This window comes from Macaca nemestrina, chromosome 12, assembly GCF_043159975.1.
Source record: "Macaca nemestrina isolate mMacNem1 chromosome 12, mMacNem.hap1, whole genome shotgun sequence".
NCBI lineage: Eukaryota > Metazoa > Chordata > Mammalia > Primates > Cercopithecidae > Macaca > Macaca nemestrina.
The window spans coordinates 123,496,769-123,519,896 of NC_092136.1; the positions used below are offsets into that span (position 1 = coordinate 123,496,769).

Consider the following 23,128-nt stretch of genomic DNA (forward strand, 5'->3'; position numbering starts at 1 on the left):
TCCTCCAAATAATATCTTAAAAATCCCACCGTTTTCTCCCTCAGAAACTTACTTAGTATAGTATTCAAGGATGCTAGAATTCTACTGCTCACAAGATACTAGAGAGGACCCCTCTGAATACACACCTTGTGCTCCAACCTCCCTGCTCACGCTCAGCTGCACTGCTTCTTTCCTGCTGCTGCAAACTGTGGTTCTGATTGTTCTGATTTGGGAGACAACATGTCCCTCCAAGAACCTCAAAAAACTCAGTAATTTACAAAAGGGACCAGAGATTTCGTGTCAGCCTATGAAACTCTGCAGGGAGATCAGCAATAGGACTATCTGACGTTCCAACAAACTGGACCAGGCTCTCAAGCTTTCCCTCGTGTAGAACTCTGACAGATTCTCATTTATTGGAATAATGCAGATAAAAAAGAAAATTAAAAAGTCAATTTGTTCTGTCACTGCCAGTATTTTATCAACCTTTATAAATGGTGAAGTATGAGCTAGGAGAAATTATCTGTTGTGGCTGTGACATTTCACCCAGGATAGGCTATGCTTAGGCTTAGATACATAGTTTAGAAATGCCTGCATATTAGCACAGGCTTAGATACATAGTTTAGAAATGCCTGCATATTAGCACAGTATCTTCTGCAAACTCCAGGCTTGGTTCTTAACTCAGAGTGCATGTATTTCACCGGGCTCTGCTAATCATCCCAAGCCTTCCTTTCCCATGGAAAAATACTCTGTACTCCCAGATTTGAGGACGAATCACCCTCAGAAGTATCAGGACACTGAAGCCCTGGAAAAAGGAACAGGTAAGATGGGAAGTCCCAGAAACCAGGGAACTTGGCTGCAAGTGTTACCTTTATTTATTTCATATATATATTTCCAGAAGGACAACGGTTGCCTGGTATTAAAACCAAACCAGTCCATCAGAATCATTGACCAAAATGAGAATTTCCCTGTTGGGCCATTAGGGTTGGAGTCTTATTAACCCTTCCCTATTCCTCTGGCCCATAATGCATTATGAGATAGAGGAGAAGAAACCAGGCACAGAAGACTCTCCCTCTCATGCTTTAACCCCATACCCTGTGCTCCACTTAAGGAGGATGTCTCCCCAGTTCTTGCCACTCCCACAATCAGAGCAGGTGAGGTTCACAATTATTCAGCCTCATCTCCAAGGAACCTTTAACCGCAACAGAGATCCTTGGGCCATTATGAGATGCTACTTTTTAGTTCTTAGTTATAGGAACATAAAATCACGTAAGAAAAAGCAAACAACACAAATACATGAAAGCCATTTACTCCTGGTGAATTCCTCGGGGTCCCAGGTTCAACACTTTCCGTGATGTCAGAGTACTCAGTCAGGGATGATGGGAACAGGGTGTCAGGAGAATAGTTTTGATGGTCTTGCCAGCAACAGCTTTTTCCTATTTTCCATAATTTGGTCTTAGCCGTTTTCCAGTTGTCTTCATGTAAATAAAGTGGCCCATGGCAATCATGATTCTGTAATTGTTACAGTGCCTTTGTAACTTGACACTGTTCCCAAATCCCCTTACTCACACCGCCCCTGTGATGGGGGTGTGAAGGGGTTGGTGGGCTCGTGCATATGAGGAAATGTGAATGATTTCATTATGACCGAATATGCTTTACTCAATAAGTACTCAAACGCTACCACCTCACTTGCAGTAGAAGTGCTAGGGACGAAACCAAGAGACTGGCTGAATAATGGGAAGGTTAAATGCATGAGTATTTTAATAGAAAAAAATATTAAAAACAAAACCAGAACTCGTATGGAAAGAGGCTTCTGACTAGGCCCTCCTTTCTAGCAGTTTGGCACCTGATAACAAAATTTGACATTGGGGGAGGGAGCAGCTTGACAAGGTCCACATGAAGCAGCCTTGAGATTTTTCGCCCACTTCCATTTCTCCTCAGCATCAAAGGAAAGTGCATGGTAAGAAGTGAATCAGACAGCGACGGATTTATACAGTTATCCTGTGAATATGTGGCAAAGCCATCAGGACGCAAATCTCCTGTCTTGAGTTCAGGGCTGTGTGCTTTAAGATTTGACCCCACTAAAGACAGCATCCTTCAGGCTGGTCCCTTCCCAAACCTACGGGGCTGTCCTTGGCCACTTTCAACCTGAAGCTGTTGAGCAGTCTTTAGGATATGTAACAGCCTATTTTTTGGACGATACAGTAACCACAACCTCTTAAGTCTCTTAATTCTCCTACTTTATACCCATGAGGTAGAGGCAGGCGCACTCCAGTGAAGGAGAAGCCTCAATTCAGGTTGTACTTTGGATGAAACATCCCCTCAAGGTGTAGAAGACGACGGAGAGGTTCTGCCCAGGCTTGTATTTAGTTGCAGGAAGAGGTGAGGTCAGATCTGGGCAGGTCAGGGAGACTCCCTCGAAAAGGTCTTCCCGGGCTGACAAGAGGGCTTTTCCTATTCCTCACCTCCCTTAGGTGAGGGCTGAAAGCAGATCTCCTCACATGGGGACCTAGCTAGGAGGTCTTTTCTGAGTGGGTCCTCTGATGTCTAATTAAGTGATATCCTCTGCTGAAGCTTTTCCCACAGGTAGGGCACGTGAATGGTTTCTCCCCAGTGTGTGTTCTCTGATGCCTGACGAGGTGGTCCCTGCGACTGAAGCTCTTCCCACATTCGTTGCATCGGCAGGGCCTCACTGAGGCGTGTCCTCTCAAGTGCTTGGCGAACGCTGCGCTGTGGGTGAAGCAGCGCCCACACTCGCTGCAGAGGTACAGCTCTTCGGCAGCGTGCGTCTTGCGGTGCGCCAGGTACCGCCTGTGCTCACTGAAGTCCTCGCCACACTCTCCACACAAGTAGGGTTTGCCTCCCAGGTGGATTCTTTGGTGTGTTGTTAACACAGATTTCTGGCTGAAGCTTTTGCCACAAATAGTACAAAAGAAGGGTTTTTCTCCTGTATGTGTCCTCTGATGCCTGACAAGGTCTGAAGTCCAGCGGAAGTGCTTTCCACAATCATCACATCTATAGGGCTTCTCCACAGATGGAGTTCTCTCGGCCTGGGTCAAAGGGGAGGTCTCTTCCAAATTCTTCCGGTTTAGGGGGTATTTATAAGGCGCGTTCATCTTATGAACCTTTTGGTGCCTGGCAAGATGTGAGCTTCGTGTGTAACTTTTTCCACACTCCATGCATTTATAGGGTTTCTCTCCCGTGTGAGTCCTCAGGTGTCTAACAAGATGGGAGTTACAAGTGAAGCTCTTTCCACACACAGAACAGTCATGATGCCTCCCTAACAGGGGCTGGATGGGCGTAGTTTCCCGAAGGTTCACAAAACTATTCACTTGAGAAATATTTGTACCAAATCGTCTTTCATTAAGTCCACCTGGATTGTCCTCGAAGACTATTTCCCAATCTGGAGTCTGGTGAATTTCTGGTTCTCCCAAAATAGGCCTGTGTATATCCTCCAAACTCAGATCTTCCTGCTCCAGACACTCTTCCTCATCTTTACTCCTATCTCCTGTAGAAAGGGTGAGAGGAAAAAAGGGTCATTGTAGTGGCAACAATGCCTTCTACACAACGGGGACATTTTTAAAAAGGGGTTTGAGACAGCAAGACTCAATGGAATGCCTGTCCTGTGCCAAGCACTTTCTCATATTGTTATGCTATCAACAAACCTTGGTATGCAGAAATATAATCTTCATTTTGTAAATGCAGAGACTGAGAATTGAGGGTTTAAGGGAATTGTACAGTAAATGGTTTATCTGCAATTCCAAAAGTTAGCATTTCTCTTTCACCCTTTTGTATTACATTGCTATCAGACAAATGATGGGAGGAGAAAAGAGGAGGGAAATGACAGAAGAAATGGCTGTCAGAAGGAGAAAGCAGTACTGGCTGACATGTGAGAAGAACTGATGAGAGCGGGGCCCTACAGAGAGAGAGAAGCACTGCCTAGAGGAACTGCCGGCTCAGGGTGGGTAAGACCCTTTTTGTCATTCCTCACCTGTGTAGGTAAAACTCAGGATTTCTGGCTCTTGAGTCTCTTGAGGCTCTTGGATATCTGGGACCCAAGGCTCTTCCTCTCTAACCTGGGAGATCTCATCAGGTCTGGGGATTGGAAATGCTGCTCAAGAGAGGGAAAATAGGATATCACGATTGGCTCAACAATTCCCTGTGTTAAGAGTGGACCTTTTCTATTTGGTAGGTTGTGGAGCAAATACATAGCTAGCTCAGGTCATGAAAACTTTCATCTCTTTAGTTTGTGTACTTTTAACCAAGGACTGCATATCTCTTGTCTTTCTTGTGGTTTTCACCTGCAACTCAATAATTACACCGTTGTATACCTTTTCCTCTTTTCCCATACTCAAGGAAGATTATCTCCAACTCTTGTTTTAACACTCATGTGCTTACTTCAAATATTTCTGCACTAAAGCTGTAATATTACAAGTTTGTTTCCCTATTAGAGGTTTCCATTTCCAAACATTTATCTTTTACTTGAAAGGACACCATATTTTGCACCTAATCCCTCAATTTTATTGGTGGGGAGGGCATAAGAGAAGTTCACTGCATACAATCTAAGGTCTAAGATCCCCCAAAATTTCCAGCAGGAAAAAGATCTCTGGGCTTAGAATACTCTAGAATACTTGAAATTCCTTACACAGAGAGACTACAATTCCACAATCTTCTTCCAAGACATATTCTCCATAGAACTCTTTCTGTGTTGGGTCCAGATCACTCCACTGGTCCTGGGAAAAGCATACGGCCACATCCTTGAACGTTACCAGTCCCTGAAACCACATAAGGATTTCATCAAAATGTGACGCTACAGGTAGCCTCGCATTTTGTACCTGTTGAAAGTCACACAATAGGAAGACTCCATCTAGGAGATGAAAGGAGCTCAAGTGGCGGGCTGCTTAAACTCATTCTCAGGGGAGCTATGTGTCCTCTAGCGTCCTGCACTGGCCCTGCCCCCTCCAACGCCATCACTTTCCCTGAGGACCAGCTTATGTTCTTCTTAAGGTACTGTTTAAAATTTAGGAAAGGTCTTAAAAATCATCATCCCTACTTGACACTTTAATGCTACATACATTTCTGCAAAATTTATCTTTTCTAGTCAACTTTCCTGAACGACTCTAATCACTTTCAATAGTTTCTACACTCTATAGCCAAAACAAGACTTTTTTCCTCAGTTAGATTACAATCTAAAACCATACATGAATTCTATTTCTTATCCTCCAGCCACATGGCTTAGTTTCAGGGCTTTGATCATGGTGAATACTTGCTAAATGTCTCAGCAGTACAGTCTGTCATACTTACAAATGACTATCAGATGTATTCCTTAAAAAAAACCTAAAAAACCCTCATTTGACAACTTCGAAGTTGTACTGGAGTGTTACAAAATAATCTCATTTTGTTAGCTTTTCTAGTCAATGGCAAATAAACAGGCGTTGGCGCCTATGGATCCAATAGAGGGTATGATAATTTGTCTCATTATCTCCTCCCCTTTCTCCTCCCCTTCCAGGCATCTGCAGAACTGTGAGCTTAAAACTGGCAAGAGTGTAAATGTGTATCCTGCTTCACCTGTTTAGTATGGCTAATGCCCAGTGGTTCTTCAAACAAACTCTCTGTGGTACAGAGGTAATTAGGGCACACCTGTGATAGAGCAGTAAGAAGAGCAACCATCTCTGAGTCTCCAGAGCTCCTCTCTGCGGGAAGGTCTGGCTCCTGGGGCACTGGGACCTCTATGAAGAAAAGGCGGCAAAGATCAGTAATATGCAGCGTGCCCCAATAATGGACAAAAATCTAGGCATCCCCCACCATCTCTGGTAAGAAGGTGGCCCTATCCTTCTTATTATGGGAACCAAGACACAGGCCTAAGGGTAGCTCCCATATCCCACACCCATCACCTATAAGACCATCAGAATGCCAAGAGAACAAGCAACGATCTGCTATCTAAGCTTGGCCGTGTTTTTAGGGGACTCTAGCTGGTGGTTCTGTCTCCTCTTGACATCCTGGATTCTGTGATTTCTTTCCATGCAGTCTACCCAGCTCTCTTGGTACAGGAGAACATCCCCCTCCTTGCCTGCCTTCTGCCACAATCCCCCCTTTCTGCTGAGGCTTCCCACCGCTCTCCTGCAGGGACTGGAGCTCCTCTTCCTGGTGCAGACGCTGCTCTGCTGGTGCCCCCCGATCTGGGCTCTGTGTGGTTTCCTCAGGAGACTGCCGGGGGGTCGAGCTTTGCACAGGATCCTGTAGCTCACTAGGTGACTCAGGCTCCGCTCCTAAATGCACCGTCTCCTCTGACAGGACTTCCTGGCCGTGAACATGGACAGTCACCTGGGAATAATTCCAACTTCCAGTCACCATGGAGTCAGGAGGAAGTTCTTGGTTGTCATGGGAGCTTATTTTAGGAGAAGATGTCTAGAGAAAACACTCCCAGAGGGACCCAGACAAGGAGGGGAAACTCCAGTTCCAACGCAGCAGGCAAGGAGGAGCTGAAGCTTATCCTCCCCAGAACGAGGCAGGGGATGCGCAGGTCTGCAATGCTCTCTCACCACCCCCAGCTTTGGAACCCGTCACCCAAGGCTCCTTCCCATCTCCACCTGTCCCACCTGTAGCTCTCCTTGCTGCCTGCTTCCCTAGCTGACCAGCCAGGAAGGGGGATCTGTGACTGGGGATCTATGAGAACCTTTGAGGAAGTCACAAAATTCTTCTCTCCAGGAACCCAAGGCTCAACATTCAAAGAAGGGAAAACCAAAGCCATGACCCTTTGGTGGCTGAGACCCCTCAGACGGTCCCTACACAGGTGTTCCAAAATCCAGAAAGTCACATTCATACACACACATCCCCCTAATCCGTGGGGCTCATGGATCTATGAGCAACCCGAGGGCAGAGCCCACTAATAATTTATGGGGATCCTGCAAGCCCTCCCCCAAATCCAGCCTTCCAGCAAATAGTCCCCCTCCACATCACACAGATCAGGACTCCCCCTCCTCACCCACCGCCTTGGTCTCCTGGGTTGTTTCTGCAAACCCTCCACCAGCGTCACCGCCTCCTCGCCACTTTCTGGCCGTTGGCCCCGCACCCAGCTCTGTAGTTCTCCGGGCAGGACGGTAAGAAATTGTTCCAGTACAAGCAGCTCTAGAATCTGCTCCTTTGTCCGCCTCTCTGGTCTCAGCCACTGGTGACAAAGTTCTCGGAGTCTGATGAGAGCTTCTCTAGGGCTTGCGGCTTCCTGATAGCGGAAGCGCCGGAAGTTCTGGTGGGAGGTCTCCAGCACTGGGTCATCCCTCTGTAAGACAGACTCTGGCCTACAGGTGAAATCATCTTCCAGTTTCACCATCAGAATTCCCTCTTCTTCCCAAAGATCCTGGTCCTCTGGTTCCACGGCTGTAGCCATTTCTTGGCTTTGGGGTGGTCTCACACCATCTAGAGCTCACACTGTCATTAGACCCCAGCCTCAGCCTGGACACAGCGAGGATTTTCTGCCAAGGGCCCTGGATAGAGAAGTAAAGACAAACAAGAGTATAAGCATGAAACTACACACAAGGACAACAGTCTGAGTTCAATCATAATCCCCTATACAAACTTCTTCAAATGGTTAAATCCTCTTTTCCCCAACCTCCACAACCATAAATCAACACATCCAGTTGGGAGAGGACAATCCACGACTAAAGGTGTGGTCCTCTATCCCCCTTCTTAGGCAAGGTTCATACTCCAAGAGAAAATACTGCATTTCCACTTCATGAACACTGCCAATTCCATCTCTCAAGACTCCAAATCGGCTCCCTCCTCTTCCTTCCTACAGACCGCTTTAGTTTCAGCCTTCATCATCTGCTGCCTGGACTCTGCTCTAACTTCCTGAGATCCCTGCAGTACTCAACTATGAGCAAAGTGCAACAGAATTACCTGTGGAGGTTTTGCAAAACACAGTATCACACATTTTTCAGACACTCTGATTCAGTCAATCCAGGTAACTGTATGTTTAGAGATGCTACATGCAGTTCAAAAGTGTATCCATGGTTGAGAAACACCAACCATGAGGGAGGTGTGTAAGGTTATGAGCGAAAGTTCTGAAGCCAAGCTACCTGTGTTTGAATCCTGGCTCTATCGCTTACTAGGTATTTCCAGAGTGAGACCATAGGCAAGTTCTCATTCTCCTTATGCTGGTTTCTCTGTCTATAGAAGGGAGATAATAATGGTTTTCATCTAATAAATTTACTATAAGGATTAAATGTATTACTATCTTTGAAGAGTGATGGCACCAGCGGTTATCTTCCTAAATTATGGTTCCAACTATATTACTCAATATTTTAAAACAAAACCTTTTTAATGTTAGTAAAATCAGTTCCAAAATCCTGGGAATGACACGAAGCTCTTTACAATTAGCCCCCAAGCTATTTTTCAAGCTTCAGATTCTACCTTTTCCCTGTATTGCCTGGTTATCTGGTTATAAAAAATGTATTGCTGATCTTCCTACAACAGGGTGACTTTTCAGCCCTCCATGTCTTTTTGAAGGTTGTTCCTTCTGCACAGACTACCCTCCACCCTTCCCCTTTCCACGCTACATGGTGTGTTCTTTCTTTTTAACGGGTCTTGTCTTCTTTATTCCCATGATTTACAGCTTAGGTCCCTCTCACTTCTCATCTGGATGACTGCAACTGCCTCCAAATGTGAGCTACCTGCCCCCAGATTTGTCACCTTCACATTCCCACTATGACCAGTACGAGCGCTACTGGCAAATGTGCTCATGTCCCTTTCCTATCTAAGATCCTTCCATCACTCCCTGCTGTCTTGTTAAGTGAAACACAAACTTCAAAGCATTCTACATTAAGTTGATGTTCATCTTGTTATTCTCTTCGCCCTCCTCTCTAATCCTTTCAGACATCACACATACACGTATGTACATGCAAAGCACACGAGTCCCATGTTCTTTAGCTTTTGAACATGCTGTTTCTTCTGAATCTTTATCCTTGCTTAGGTTAAACTTTAAATTTTTCAAGACATAAGCTCAGGCTTCATGTCTTCTGAGATGTTTTCTTTGATCCCATTTCCCCTACTCTTAGACATGGTTAGAAATCACCTAAGTCCTCCCGTAGTGACCTGGGCACCTCTCTATCCCAGTATCGGTCATATTACATAGCCATCGATTATCTTTCCTGTGAAACTCTTTGAAGTCAGGAAGCATTTTCCATCAATCTCCAATACCTATAATAAAGTGCACAATAAATGCATGTAAAATGAATAAAACTCTACTCCAAAGCTCTTCCTATTGTAACAGGAAGAACCATTGTTTCCTCCATTATGCTTTTACTATCTTATTATTATTCACCATATCCTGTTAATTCCACCTTCTAAAAAATGTCTTTTGAATCCATCTCTTCTAAAAAACGTCTTTTGAATCCATCTCTTCATCTCTACTGCCATTCCCCCGGTTGAGCCATTATGACCCACTAGAAGGTATTAATAGGAACTTTAAAAAAAATTACAATATCCTCTGCTCCTCAACAGCACTGGCTCATAACAGGCACTGATACATTGGAGAGATGACTTAGTTCAACCTCCATGACTGGTTTTCTTCATCCTGTCCCCCTCCAGACCAGTGTCCACAAGCAGTTTAAGGGCTCCTTCGTTTCTCAATCTTTTTTGTGCTGTACTACAATTGCCTCACATCCACATTCAAGGTTATTGATCCACTCTTAACAGCTGTGTCTCATCTGTTGTTGCCCATCAAATGAGTTTATAGTCAATGACCATATTATCTTCATTCTTTCTCAAAACCCTTTTAATTCATACTCTTATGACGTTTTTGTTTCATTATCCTCAATCACTTGCAACATACTTTCATAGTCTATTTTGGATAGCTCCCTAATTCCTTGATTTTCATGTGCAATTTTTCCTCTGCTGTCTCTACCTCATGGTGATTTACTTTTTTCTCAAGTGGCTTGTAATTTTTTATTTTATGCCCATCTTTTTACTTTCGGAGTCCTGAGAGCCCTGGATTTAAATGTGAGCCCCTTGAATGTAATTTCATTTGTTTTTTCCTAAGTGTTAATGGTTTCAATGATCTTGGACAATTTGCTTTTTAAAGACTCTCGCTCTGTTGCCCAGGCTGGAGGGCAGTAGTGCAATCATAGCTCACTACAGCCTGGAACTCCTGGCCTCAAGTGATTTTCCAACCTTGGCCTCCCAAAGCACTGTTACCACAGGCTGAGCCATGGTGCCTGGCCAAATCAGTTTTTATGTTAATTTCCCAGAGTGTTCCTGAATAACGTTTTTGTGTATTATTTAGACCGATGCCTTCAAGTAATGTTTGGCCTACCCAAGGCTCTGGAGAACCTACTTCCTTGTACTTTTCCTGGGTCAGTGGGAAGATGTTCAAAGGTCCAGGTTTGCAGGCTGCTCAGTTCTGTAACTTTCACACAGCGTCAGCTCCCCAAGTCCTGTCTCCCTGTTGCAGTACCAGTATTAAAAGCTCAAACCCTAGAAACCTTATTTTGGTTTGGAATCTCACTGGGCCTTAGTGAAGTGAGCTTATACTTATTCTTCTAGTGGTTATTTCTTTTTCCTTCTGGAACCTATATGCTTTCCTTTAGCTTTTGTGAGACAGAGAGAGAGAGGGAGAGACAGCAGGGGCAGACAGGAACAGGATTTAATAATGGGCAGGAGGCCCATCCACATTAGCTTCACCTGCAATACTCCAAGTAGGTAAGTGGTGAACTTCCTAACATACAAAATCTGCCAATGGCTTCCCAGTGACCTTAGGTTGAAATTTAAACTTCTTAAAATGTGATACTCAAAGCCCTTCAAAACCTGGTCCCTGCTACCTCTCTTTCCTTCCATGACTGCCACTCCCATTGAAAGCCACTGCTTGAATTACTGTTCTTTCTTTTCTATACCCTCCCTGGGCTTTCCTGATGCTGTTCACCCTGTCTGAAGTACCCTTCTCCACGCTCTTCATGTGGTTAACTCTACCCATCTTTCAGATCTCAGTTTTTCCAAGATGCCTTCCCTGGTCCTCCCAGATGATGCTTCCATGGGAACTTGTATCTCCCCCATCACAGCATGCACATGTGTTTATTTTTTGTGTCATCAAAATTGTTCATCTTCTGTTGAACTCACTGGGCTGTAAAGCTCTGAGGGCAGGGACATGCTGTGCCCAGCTCGATGCTTGGCATGCACCAGGCACTCACTTCATATTTGATGAATGCAGAGAACGCTTAGTAAGGTTTTAAAAGTCTGTTTCCAGAAGGATAGATACCATGTCATATTAACCCATATTCATCCACAAGTCTAGCAAACTGTGTGCTGGATAAAGGCATACACAGGGAAAAAAACATTTATTGTTTGGATTGTAAGAATTCTCTTAGTGGTTCCCAAGGTGATAGAACCACAACTCATCACAAGAAATCTTCAGGTTGCACCAGGAATAATCCAAATGCAAGTCACACAACACTGGGCATTTGAAAAAAAAATCATTTTCCATTGAGGATTCAAATCAATTTTAATAAGCACAAAATCAGACATGAAATAAATGGAACTACAATACTGATTATTTATCCAGATAAAGCTTTCCAACCCTCACCCCAACTCCTACCCCTGGAAGACGGAATTAATACCTAGGGTCTTTTGGCTTAATGAAAGGACTTCTAGTATCTTAAAAATTTGAGAACCGACGTCCAGTGAAGTAGACTTGGGATCCTCATTGTTTTCATGCAGCACAAGGTACAAGAGATTCCACAGTATGGATCCTACAACGTATGCATTGACAGAAGAGTTCCTGCTCTCTCAGAGGGCGCTGCTCTCCGAAGAAAAAAGAATATATAACAGTGCCACACCAAACTGGCCATTTAAAACTGCCCTTCAGAAATCACCAGCTGAGATTTCTGTTGCTTGTTTTGCATTTACTTTGGCAGCCTAGGAAGACGAAGGAAAACAGATCAGCAATCGAAGGAATGAAGGAAGGAGTCTTGGTGGGGTAAGAGATGGGAAATGAAGGAGATACAGCAGTGCTGTGCACAGCACCAAACTGGGGTATCCAAAGATGTACATCCCAGCCCCAGATCCTCAAGAAGCTGGAGCTTCCCTGAGGGTTTCGTGAAGTAACATACACAAGAGCCCTTGTAAAGGATAAAGCCCTCTGCAGATAACCAGTCTCCTAACTCAGTGATTATCTGAGATGTGAGCTTCATGAACTAAAATGTGTTGTGCACATGTCAAGTATTAATATTAGAGGCAGAAAACAGATGTTGCGTTTTTATTCTATAATTAATGGGATGTGCTATGCCACAAGTATACCTTGCAATTTGTTGCCTTTGCTATTCTAATACCTTTCTTCAATTTCTGTCCTTGGAAGAGTTCCAGAGTAAGATAAAAACTGTAACAAGAATAGAGAGAATATGAAACCAGGCCAGGATTAAGAGACTTGGTTCCAGAAGACACTAAAACAATATCTGCAAAGATACAACCTAGTGTCTTGAGTGTTCCTAGGATGCACAAGATTGGAGAGGAGCTATGAAGGTAAGACCTTCATACATTCCTCAGGCCAGCTGTCTCTGCCCCTTATCTGAAGGTATCACGTGGCAGTGAAGACCCACGGTCAATTCTCTTACGAGAACAGAAAATCACAGGCAATGAAAGAATATCTAGTTCTGTACCTTAAAATGCTACTAGCTAGGGTGATCTTTCTGGACCCTAAATGACAAAGTCTGTAGTCATATACTGTCAACCTAAAGGAGAGACAGTGATCTTCCTATTTACTGGAAAATAATCTTCAGAAGAAAACAGTGATTAGAACTGAAATTATTATATTTAGCAGATATTTATATCCCTTCCAGTCCCCATTCTTATTTTACACCTTAATGCAGGCCTATAATGTGGGAATTTTAATATGGCTACTTGCTGGGGCTAACCAGGGCCTGTCAACCGCTCCTCTCAGTGTTCTAGAATAGACATTGACTAATAAAAACTGTTAACCGCTCTTTTCCAATGCTGCTGCTATTCTTTAAAACAAAAGATTAGCCCAGTACAATCCTTCTAATGGAGATATTCTTTTATTCTTAATTGTCCTATATACAAGCTATATCTAAGCTTTGTCCTATATCTAAGCTTTCCACGTAACAGTTAGGGACCTTGGAACACTGGGTTTGAATCCCTGACCTTGCTCATTAGCCTTGTAACACAATTTCCCTAAGCCTCAGTCTTATCCCCAAAAATGCGACTAATACTACCTATCTCATGTGGTTGTTTTAAGGAGTAAATGAAATAACCTATAGAAATCCTTCAGCATAGAGTCTGGCATAGGGTAGGTGCTCAATATATTTTATTCATTTTCCTTCAAGCTATTTGAAATCCTTCTGGGAAGATGGCAAGATTTAAATGATAAACAAGTAAACAGTTCTTTACTTCATCATAATTACAAAAAAATAGATGGCATAAGGAAAATCTTGATCTGTCTATTGTTATATCAAAGAAACCACGCTAAACCAAAAAAACAATCCTTGCTTTGGAGGCACTTTATGAAGTAGGATTAAATGAAAGTGTTGGAATACAGATGAGAAGGAACTTTAAACACACATTCTCCCACCGAAGACCATATCAGCAATGCTTCTAATTACCAATATATCAAAACCCTCTCCACTCCCTGTAACTGGCAGGAGACAATCTGAGGCAAACTCAGTGTACCAAGAAGACCTATGAAAACTTAACCTAGATGGCACAAGGAATGAAAGGGAGTGAATTCCCTGGCTTTTGGCCTTCTAACACATGACCAGTATGCTTCAGACCATGTTTAAAACTGTTTTTGTAATATATTTTTGCCACCTAAGTTTTTTTTTTTTCCCCCTTCATAAAAGTGATATTTGAGTAGCGAGGGGAGAAATGGCTCAAAACTTGTTACAATAGGTTCCAAAGAAAGAGAATAAGGTATAGAGAAAGGGAAGACAGGAAGAAAGAAAAAGAGGTCAAGTATGTAGTAGGTGGTACAGGGAAGTCAGCGGATGCTAAGACACAAGTATCTTCTGCCTGGAAATGCTGCAGATTTTGTGGTTAGCCTCAAGATATTAGGTGGGAATAAACATGTCATTGAGAGTAAATGTAAACACAAAAATGAAAAATAAAAATTGTACAATTCACTTTATTCTTAACTAAAATGTTTTTGATGGTTATATATGGCAGGCCTAGGAGGCAATGTTAGACAGTAGATAGCTGCCTTTGGGGGAGGGTGACCTGTGTTCTGTCCCCTGCTCTACGTTGTAAAGAGGTGTCATTTTGGACAAGTCACAGCAGCTCATGTTGAATCTTGGTTTGATTCTTTATCTAAAGGTAGAAAACTGAACCAGCTTTTTGATGCTGATGAGGAGGAGTTTTGAGAGGAACAAGGATATACACTATCTCTGTTGAATATCTGGGCCATAATGTATCAGCCTAGGACACTGAGAGAGATTTATTCAAGAGTTGAGGAGAGCTAGGGGCCAAATAAAGATTTTTAAGTTTTGAGATAGGGTTTTATTCTGTTGCTATGACTGGAGTGCAGTGGCAAGATCACAACTCACTGCAATCTCTGCCTCCCAGGTTCAGGCCATCCTCCCACCCCAGCCTCCTGAGTATCTGGGACTACAGCACATGCCGCCACACCCAGCTAATTTTTAAATTTTTTGCAGAGACAGGGTCTTGCCATGTTGTCCAGGCTGGTCTCAAATACCTGGGCTCAAGTGATCTGCCGGCTTTGGCCTCCCAAAGTGTTAGGATTACAGGTGTGAGCCACTGCACTCAGCCTCAAATACAGACTTTTAGGAGGTCAGATTTATACACCTGTCCATCATGGTCATGTTGGTTAACCTCCATCATGAAGCTAGGCTTTTTAACCTTCAGGAAAACTACCCCAAAGCAATTACTGGCCTAAATAAAGCAGGTCACCCTATATGCCTCAGTTTAAAACAGAACATCACAAATTAACCTGAAGCAGGAAAAGGAGGGGACATCAAACCTGACACCAATCCTGATGAGAGCAAGTGCTCTCATTTGACAGCCAGAGTTAAACTAGATGTATGCAATTCCTACAATGAACATGATCAATGCCAATCAGATAGTCAGAGTAACCATCATTTAATTGGAAATAACATATACAACAGAGCTGACCTGAGGCGTTGCTATAGATAATTCATAACGGCAGTAAATTCAAAAGTCATTTACTATGTTTTTAGCTTTGTCATTAACACACCCTGTGTGGATATCCCCTGTTCTACATCTAGATGACTTCCTTCTGGCTTTCCTCAAGGCTCCCTTAACTGTGAGGAGACGATAAGGGATGGGATCCCTGCCTGTTGAACCAGAGGAAGCTGAGGAGCACCAGGTTTCCACTGAAGACTAAATCATGATCCAAAGAAGGAATCCCAGAAGCCATTCTTGCGTGAGCATGGCTTAATGTCTGTCTCCCACTGTGAGCCCTGGCCTTGAGAGCAAGGGTCTCCTTAGTCATTTTTATATTCCCAGTGCCTACCACTTTGTCAAGCCCTTGGTAGAAAAGGTGTTCAATAAATGCATGTTGAGTTTTATTACGCTTTCTATTTTTCCTCCCCCAACTTGTACATATTACAGAAGCACTGAAAATTCAGAAATCAGCAGGTGTCAGGGCTCCGGGGTAATAAACCATTCACAGGGATAGCTATAGGAATTTGGCATTAGCATTGATTCCAATCTCTTGGGGGTAATTAGGTGGCATAATCATGCCCTGCTTTACTGTGTAGCACAAGGTCAGTGGAGAAAAACATCAAGAAGGGAGGAGGACAAGGGATGGAGTTCAATACAGAAATATCTACCGAGCGTCAATTATGTGTCCCACACTATTCAAGGTACTGGGCAGAGAAAGATTAAAAAAAGCAGAAGCTCCGACCTTGAGGAACTTAACAGGTAGTTAAGAAATAGCAGGATTTTAGCAATACTAGGAATTCACAGCAACAGCCCAGAATCCCGATGTAATATATACGATCAAAATGTGAGGTCCCTATCAAGAGAATTAAGAAAATCAAGGGGAAGAACTCATCAATACTTCACCTCAAAGTTGGCATATAGCATTTGTTTAGGTACGCTTTCTTAATTTTGCAAACAAAATATTCAGACCTAAGTGATTATCCACAAAAGATCGGATTACTAGTTTCTAACACAGAAGTACTCAAAGGTATTCTGAACCCCAACCTACTGCAATATGTATCACATTTGGCCAAAAGGTAGTTGTTCTCAAAGTGAAGAACCCAGATCTGCAGCATCAGTACCTGAGCCTTGTTAGAAGTACAAATTCTCAAGCCCTAGCACAGACCTATTACCAGAAACTCTAGGGCTGGGTCCCAGCAATATGTGTTTAACAAGCCCTTCAGGCGCTTATAGTAAGTTTGAGAACCACCACCTAGCAAATGAAGTGAATCTGGCGTTCATGCAGAAAGCCATTGCTGGCCAAATTAAAGGGTTTGCTGGTGAAAGAACAGGAAAAGCAAGGGGTCTAGAACTGTTTCACTTTTTAAATCTGTGCCAAATTTACTGGGGAAAAAAATGTAAACCTTTAACTTACCTCATCTGTACAATTTGCAATGGCTGAGTCCCTCACATTGTAGTAAACCTTGTTGTACCCTTGGAATGATTGTCTACTGCAATATAGTATATACACAGAGTACAAAAAGGGTATAGCTGGAGGAGAAAGGGTGAAAGATTATGAATCCCAGGTGTCTGGTCCCAGGAGGAATAATTCCTGTCCTCTCTCCAACCCTGCCCACCCTCTTATGCTAGATAGTAACAGCAAAAAGTTATCCAAGACTGCTCCGCATTCACACGCTTCCCACCAACAAACCTCCCATGGCTATCCCACAACCTTTCTGAAGTAGCTTCCTGGATCAAGCCCCACCGGGCAGCTTGGAAGAGAAGCTGGGAGGGATGAGGGGCTCCACTAGCATTCCTTGTGACTTCTGAGTGTAGCTGCCCTGGGTGTCACCTGCAGAGCGTGGATAGAGAAAAAGCAACAGTTCTAAGCCCAGTCTCTAAGCGAGAGCCTGGGATGTGGCACTGCTCCCCAGGACCAAGGTTGTCTAAGAAAGGCTGGGTCTAAGAGTCTCCCTTTGGGGAGGTCAGTACAGATCCCAAGGCAGACAGGATTATCAAAGGGCCTAGATGAGAACATTCATTGTTTAGAAAAATAAAAATTAGACTGACACCTTTTTGAAGGCACGCAGCCTATCCATGGCACACAAACTAACAAACTTTTAGTCAAGACACTCAAGAAGTAGGTATACCCCTGCTAAAAGTAACGCTGGTGCTGAGAAGAGGTGCCAAAACTGGCTGTTAGGAGTGGGAGGAGAGGAAAGTTGCAAGAGGAGACAGCAGTTACTGGCTTGAGGGGAAGCTCAGAGTCTGTCACAGTGGCAGCTGAAAAGCCACTGGCCAAATGGACGCCAAGGACTACTATCATCACAGGTGATAAGATCATGGTTGAATGTATCTGAGTGTGTGCTGGGGGCTGAGAGGGGCTTAGTGGTGTAAGGAGATGGGGCTCGCCGGGGCAAGGAGCGCGCGGAGACGATCTTAAGCAATATGACCAGGAGTAAGAAAAGGCTGCGGAAAATAAAGGGGCCTAGACCACTCTTCCCTCGGTTCCGGAGGGACAGTTGGCGCGGAAGCGTTAGGAGGTACGAGGTACGGACTAACTACATTTCTGCAGGCCCCAGGAGGGGGCGGAGGGCGGTGGCTGGAAAGGAAAGGAAGCCAGGAGCGCCATCCGTGTCCTCGGAGACACTGGCTCCGGCCACCAGGAAACACAGAGACCACAACGTCTCGGCCCCCTCAGTACACCGCCGCCACCCCTTCCCCAGGACACGGCGATTTCCCCAAGCTCTGGGGGGCGGGGTCTCCGGTCCCTCCCCCTCCTCCCCGCCCTGCCCGGCTCTGCCCGATCTGGTCCGGCCCGGTCCAGCCCGGCCCGGCCCAGCCCACTCAGGACTCACGGCTCCGACAGCTCCAGCGGCTCCTCCCCTGCCCCGGCTTCTCTCCCACCCACTCCCGACCGAAATAGCGCCGCCGGATCCGAGCCGCGCGGGGCCTAGCGGGTCGGAACACGTGGGGCCTTTGCGTCCGGAACCGGAAGCGATCGCTCGCCCCGCCTTCTTGCCGCGCTGGAGCCTTTCTAGGCTGTGGGAGGTTTGGTCCTCTCTATGCGCCCTCCGCGGGCTGCGGCTTCGTGCTCCCCAAGGACCCAGTGCGAAGAAGCCTCGGACCCCACAGCTTCCGTCCGCGGCCCCCAACTCCACTCTGCAGCGAATAAATTAACATCTTGGGCCTTTCATTTACACGCATACCTTCTGCAAGGGTTTTCTTTTTTCTTTTCTGTTTTTAATCTTTTGTGTGTTTGTTTTCATTTGGATACCTCTACGTGTTTTTCTTGATATTTTTTTTCTTTGCATTGTCCGCTGCAGCATGGTAGAAAAGGGCAGCGTTAGGTTTGAATACCGGCTCTTGCATTCACCATCAGCAGCAGGGCCTCGGCCGAATCACTCCATCTTTGAACCCTATTGTGCATCATAGAAAATGGGCATAATAATACCGTTTACTCTGAGGACTAAATGATACATTGCCCATGAACTGAATGGAACATCAGAAGCTCAGAAAGAGAATAGTTATGGTATCACTGTTCTTTCTTTCCCTTTGAGTGTTGCTTCGTATTTCTTTACTTTCAGGCTGTCTTCCCGATCTCACTTGTTCGTTTTTGTCTTTTGGGGACCTTTCTGCCCATACCTGACATTTTCCTTTGCTCTCGTCCCTTTAACCCTGTAAGTCACCACTCTCCACGTGCCATGTGCCACCTCGTTTTCATGGGACACGTTGCTGGGATCTGTTTTCTGGGTTTGAACCAAAGGATTAGTTACTTTTGGTAAAGTGGGAGTGTATTAGCGAAACAGAACTAATAGGTGTGAACCCAGAAGGCAGGACAACTCCAAGCGGGGAGGGGGGCTTCCAGATCATAGGTAGATAGGAGACAAATAGTTGCATTCTTTTGAGTTTCTGATTAGCCCTTCCAAAGGAGGCTGTCAGATATGCATTTATCTCAATGAGCAGAGGGGTGACTTTGAATAGAAGGGGAAGCAGGTTTGCCCTAGGCAGTTCCCAGCTTGAATTTTCCCTTTAGTTTAGTGATTTTGGGGGCCCAAGATGTTTTCCTTTCACACAGGGTATGTATAAACATATAAAAGGAGATTTATTATAAGGAATTGGCTCACATGATTATGGTCGTTGAAAGGTCCCGACATCTGCTAACTGCAAGCTGGGGAACCAAGGAAGCTGGTGGTATAATTCAGTCTGAAGCTGAAGGCCTGAGAACCGGAAAGAGATTGAGGTGCTGGTGTCTGAACGCCAGAAAGCAGGAGGAGATGATATCCCAGCTCAAGAAGAGAGAGGTGAATTTACTCTTCCTCTGCCTTTTTATTCTGTTTGGGCCCTCAATGGATTGGATGGTGGCTACGCATATTGGTGAGAGTGATTTTCTTAGTCTACTGATTCAAATGTAATCTCTCTTTTTTTTTTAGACAGTCTTGTGCAACCTCCGCCTCCCAGTTCTCCTGCCTCAGCCTCCCTAATAGCTGGGATTACAAGGCAGGCGCCATCATGCCCGGCAATTTTTTTTTTTTTTTTTTTTTTTTTGTATTTTTAGTGGAGACCGGGTTTCACCATATTGGCCAGAAACACCCTCACAGACACACCTACTAATAATGTTTTACCTGTTATCTGGGCATCCCTTAGCTAGTCAAGTTGACACATAAAATTACCCAATACAAAGAGAAATATACATTTCATGAAAGCCTACTGGGTACCAAATGTTTTTCTCTGTAAATCTCATTGAATATTTAAAAATATTAGTATTAAGTGCATAAATAATACATAAACATGTTCTTCTAAACATTTGCTGCATTACAGTGTTAAAGAAAAAATTATTCAGTGATACTTGTTAAAGCATGGTAAGGGAGACCTTATTCAGGAGCAGGAAAGGTAAACCACTGCAATGAAGTCTTGCTGTAGGGACGAGAGATTGGGCTCAACTCTAAATACAGAATGGGCAAGTGGGAATTTATAGTCAAGGAAATTTTTTTGGAGTTTGGGATGCCAATGGATTGAAAATTACTAAGGGGAACCATCAGGCATAAGGGGGATTCTGGCTAAGTCAACCTAATGGGATTCTTGCTGAAGACAGGTCAGGGTGATCAGATATCACCTGTGGGATGGTGGAGGATGAGGACCCTGACCAGGTATTAAAGATGGTCAGATATCAAGGATGGGGGAGTTCCTGCTAAAGGACTTAGAGTTCTTTGCTAACATTAGATCTTACAAGGAAGTACACCAATAGCCCTAGGAGGAGTTTCAGAAGCCTGACAAGTTTGGCGAAGAAAAGAGATTTTGTGAATGGATAACCCTAATGACTTTTTTTTTTTTTTGCGATGGAGTCTTGCTCTGCCGCCAGGCTGGAGTGCAGTGGCACCATCTCGGCTCACTGCAACCTCACCCTCCCGGGTTCAAGTGATTCTCCTGCCTCAGCCTCCTGAGTAGCTGGGACTACGGGCATGCACCACCAAGCCCAGCTAATTTTTGTATTTTTAGTAGAGACAGGTTTCACAATGTTGGCTAGGATGGTCTCAATCTCTTGACCTCATGATCCGGTGGCCTCAGCCTCTCAAAGTGCTGGGATTACAGGCGTGAGCCACCGCGCCCGGCCACTAATGACATTTTTACCAACCCTGGCTTCCTCCTCTCTCTCCAGAAGTTAGCTGTTCTTATGACCCGAGTGTGTTTATCTTCCAGATCTTTTTCTTTATTTTCATGTGCTGTGTACATATGTATCCACAGAAAGTAAATAGTATTATTTTCTGTGTACATATGTGTATGCCCGTGTGTTCATGTTGAATTCTTCAATTTGTTTTCTCTTAGCAGTGGGCCTTGGAGATCTGTTGATAGCAGTAAATAAAAATCTCCCTTATTCCTTCTACTTTCTGCATGACATTCCATAGTGTAAATAGCAATTTGCCTTTTGAAAACATATGTTTTTATAATTGTTGGGGTTACAAACAATGCTATAATGATCACCCTCTTTGTGCATACGTGCACAAAGACGGACACTGAGAAAGAGTATTGCTGGGTTAAAGGTTGTACACATTTAATGAATACTGTCAAGTTTTCCTCCCAAATGAATGCACCTGTTTACACTCTTAACAGCAGCGTATGAGATTTTCCCCCCCATATCCATGCCCTTACATCATGTTGCCAAATTGTAAATCTCAGACAGTTTAATGGGCAAACACAATATCTAATTGTTTTACTTTGCCTTTCCATCATTAATGGTGAGACTGAACTTTCTTCCATACATTTGTTGGTAATTTGTAGTTTTCCTATGAGTTTTATTTTTCTATTGGACTTTTTGTTTTTTTAAATTGGTTGTTAGATGTTCTCTATGTATCCTAGATCCTAATCATTTTACATATATGTTGCAAGAGATATATTAATTTTATGTGTCAACTTGACTAAATTCATGAAAACGTACTGTGTACAAATATTTTTCTCTATAATCTCCTTGAATATTTTTAAATATGAATATTAATGTTTTCCTTACCTTTATAGATTATTGTTTAACTTTGTAGTGTTAAAGTTTCAAATCTGTTACACTCTTTCCTCCAGTGGCTTCAAATTAGGTGTTTTATTTGAGAATATCTTTTCTGCACCAAAGTCATAAAGGCTTCTCCTGTATTTTCTTCTACTACTTTTTGCTTCTCCTTTTTATGATTAGGTTTGGAATTTATTTTTGTGAATGATATAAACGGGGGATTCTAATCTAATATCAGTGGTAATCAATTTCTACTTTGAAAACATGGAGTATGAGATATTTACATAATAGAGGATATATTTACATACAAAAGATATAATCCATATGTGATGCGATCTGAATTCTGTCAGTGCAGTTATTTGGTCCTTCATTTGTCAATGATTGTTTGAGTTACTGCTCTTACAAGACACTGTGGTAGGTATATGGAACAGAATGGAGAATAAGAAAGATGTAATATCTGTTCTCGTTGATCTAACTTTCACGGGTTGTGTGTGTGTATGATATGAAGGAGTTGGGGAAGAAGAAAACAGTTTAAATAACTGACTCTATTCACTAACTGTGGCTATTTAATTATGATTAATTAAATTAATTATAATTGTTGTAAGTTCTCCAAAGGAGAAATACAGAGTGCTATGAGAACTTGTAACTGGAGGTCCTAATCCTGGCGGTGGTGCTGGTAGAGAGGTAGTTAGGGAAAGCTTTCTTGAATAGTGACATTTGAACTGAGTCTGTGGAATGCCTGGGCAAGCTGAGGCTGGAGGTGAGGTTGGGAGATGGGGTATAAACCAAAAAGCGTCTGAGACATATTTCAATTGATTTAGAGGTTTATTTTGCCAAGGCTGAGGACACACCATGGAAAAGTAGACACAGGTTACAGTAGCATCTGTGGCCTGTGCTTTTTCCAAAGAGCGTTTTGAGGACTTCAATATTTAAAGGAGAAAGAGCAGGCAGGAAAGGAAGGAGGAAAGAAAAAAAGGGGAGGGTAGGCAGCTAGCAAGAAGTCCCATTCTTGTGAAGCTCTGATCAGGCTCAGCAATCCACGTTTTACATCTGAAAAACAAGTAGTGGGGACAAAGTCAGTTATGCATAGATCTGCATTTTCTATAAGGTATAGTAAACGTGAAGTAAAGTAAACGTGTCTAGAAACAAAAGGAATTTCAGAAACAAACATGTTTAGAAACAAAAAGTATGTGTTTAGAAACAAAACAAAAGGAAGGCAGTTTTTGCGTGATTCAGTTCCCAAGCATAGCTTTTCCCTTTGGCACAGTGAGTTTGGGGTCCCAAGATTTTGTTTTCCTTTCACTGAGGTGAGTAAAAAAGAATACTTGAAGTAATGGGAAATCGTGTATACCAGAGCTCTGAAATGGGAAGGAGTCTGGTGTACTGGAGAAACTGAGAGGAGACTGGTGTGGCTGTGGTCTGAGAGCAATAGTGGAATTTGTGAGACCTGATACTGTGGACAGAGATCAGACCTAATAGACTAATGGTCTTATAGGTCGAATTAACTGCTAAAATTAATGAGAATCTGGTCGGGTATGG

At 43.6% G+C, this 23,128-nt stretch overlaps 2 protein-coding genes across 9 annotated transcripts in view; one reads left to right on the forward strand and one right to left on the reverse strand.

Annotated features, from left to right (window-relative positions):
- Positions 1–828: 828 nt before the first annotated feature.
- Positions 829–18,081, reverse strand: LOC105476317 (zinc finger protein 202). 8 transcript variants are annotated; one of them, XM_011732111.3, is made up of 9 exons: positions 17,952–18,081; positions 16,826–16,945; positions 16,529–16,644; positions 6,962–7,460; positions 6,090–6,300; positions 5,617–5,705; positions 4,622–4,751; positions 3,968–4,087; positions 829–3,484 (listed from the first exon to the last, which is right to left on the reverse strand). In XM_011732111.3, the coding sequence occupies exons 4-9, from the start codon at positions 7,361–7,363 to the stop codon at positions 2,490–2,492; spliced, it is 1,947 nt and encodes a 648-aa protein (XP_011730413.1). In that variant the 5' UTR covers positions 7,364–7,460; positions 16,529–16,644; positions 16,826–16,945; positions 17,952–18,081; the 3' UTR covers positions 829–2,489. The 8 variants fall into 8 exon arrangements, with proteins under 8 accessions (XP_011730413.1, XP_070931856.1, XP_070931857.1 ...); XM_071075755.1 differs by having other exon boundaries at positions 6,962–11,880; XM_071075756.1 differs by adding an exon at positions 11,583–11,880 and having other exon boundaries at positions 16,529–16,945.
- Positions 18,082–18,135: 54 nt separating this feature from the next.
- LOC105476316 (olfactory receptor family 4 subfamily D member 5) overlaps positions 18,136–23,128 on the forward strand; it is a 126,181-nt gene continuing 121,188 nt past the window's right edge. Inside the window, 2 exon segments of the mRNA XM_011732107.2 lie at positions 18,136–18,625; positions 19,241–19,397. The gene's annotated coding sequence lies outside the window, so the exon portion shown is untranslated.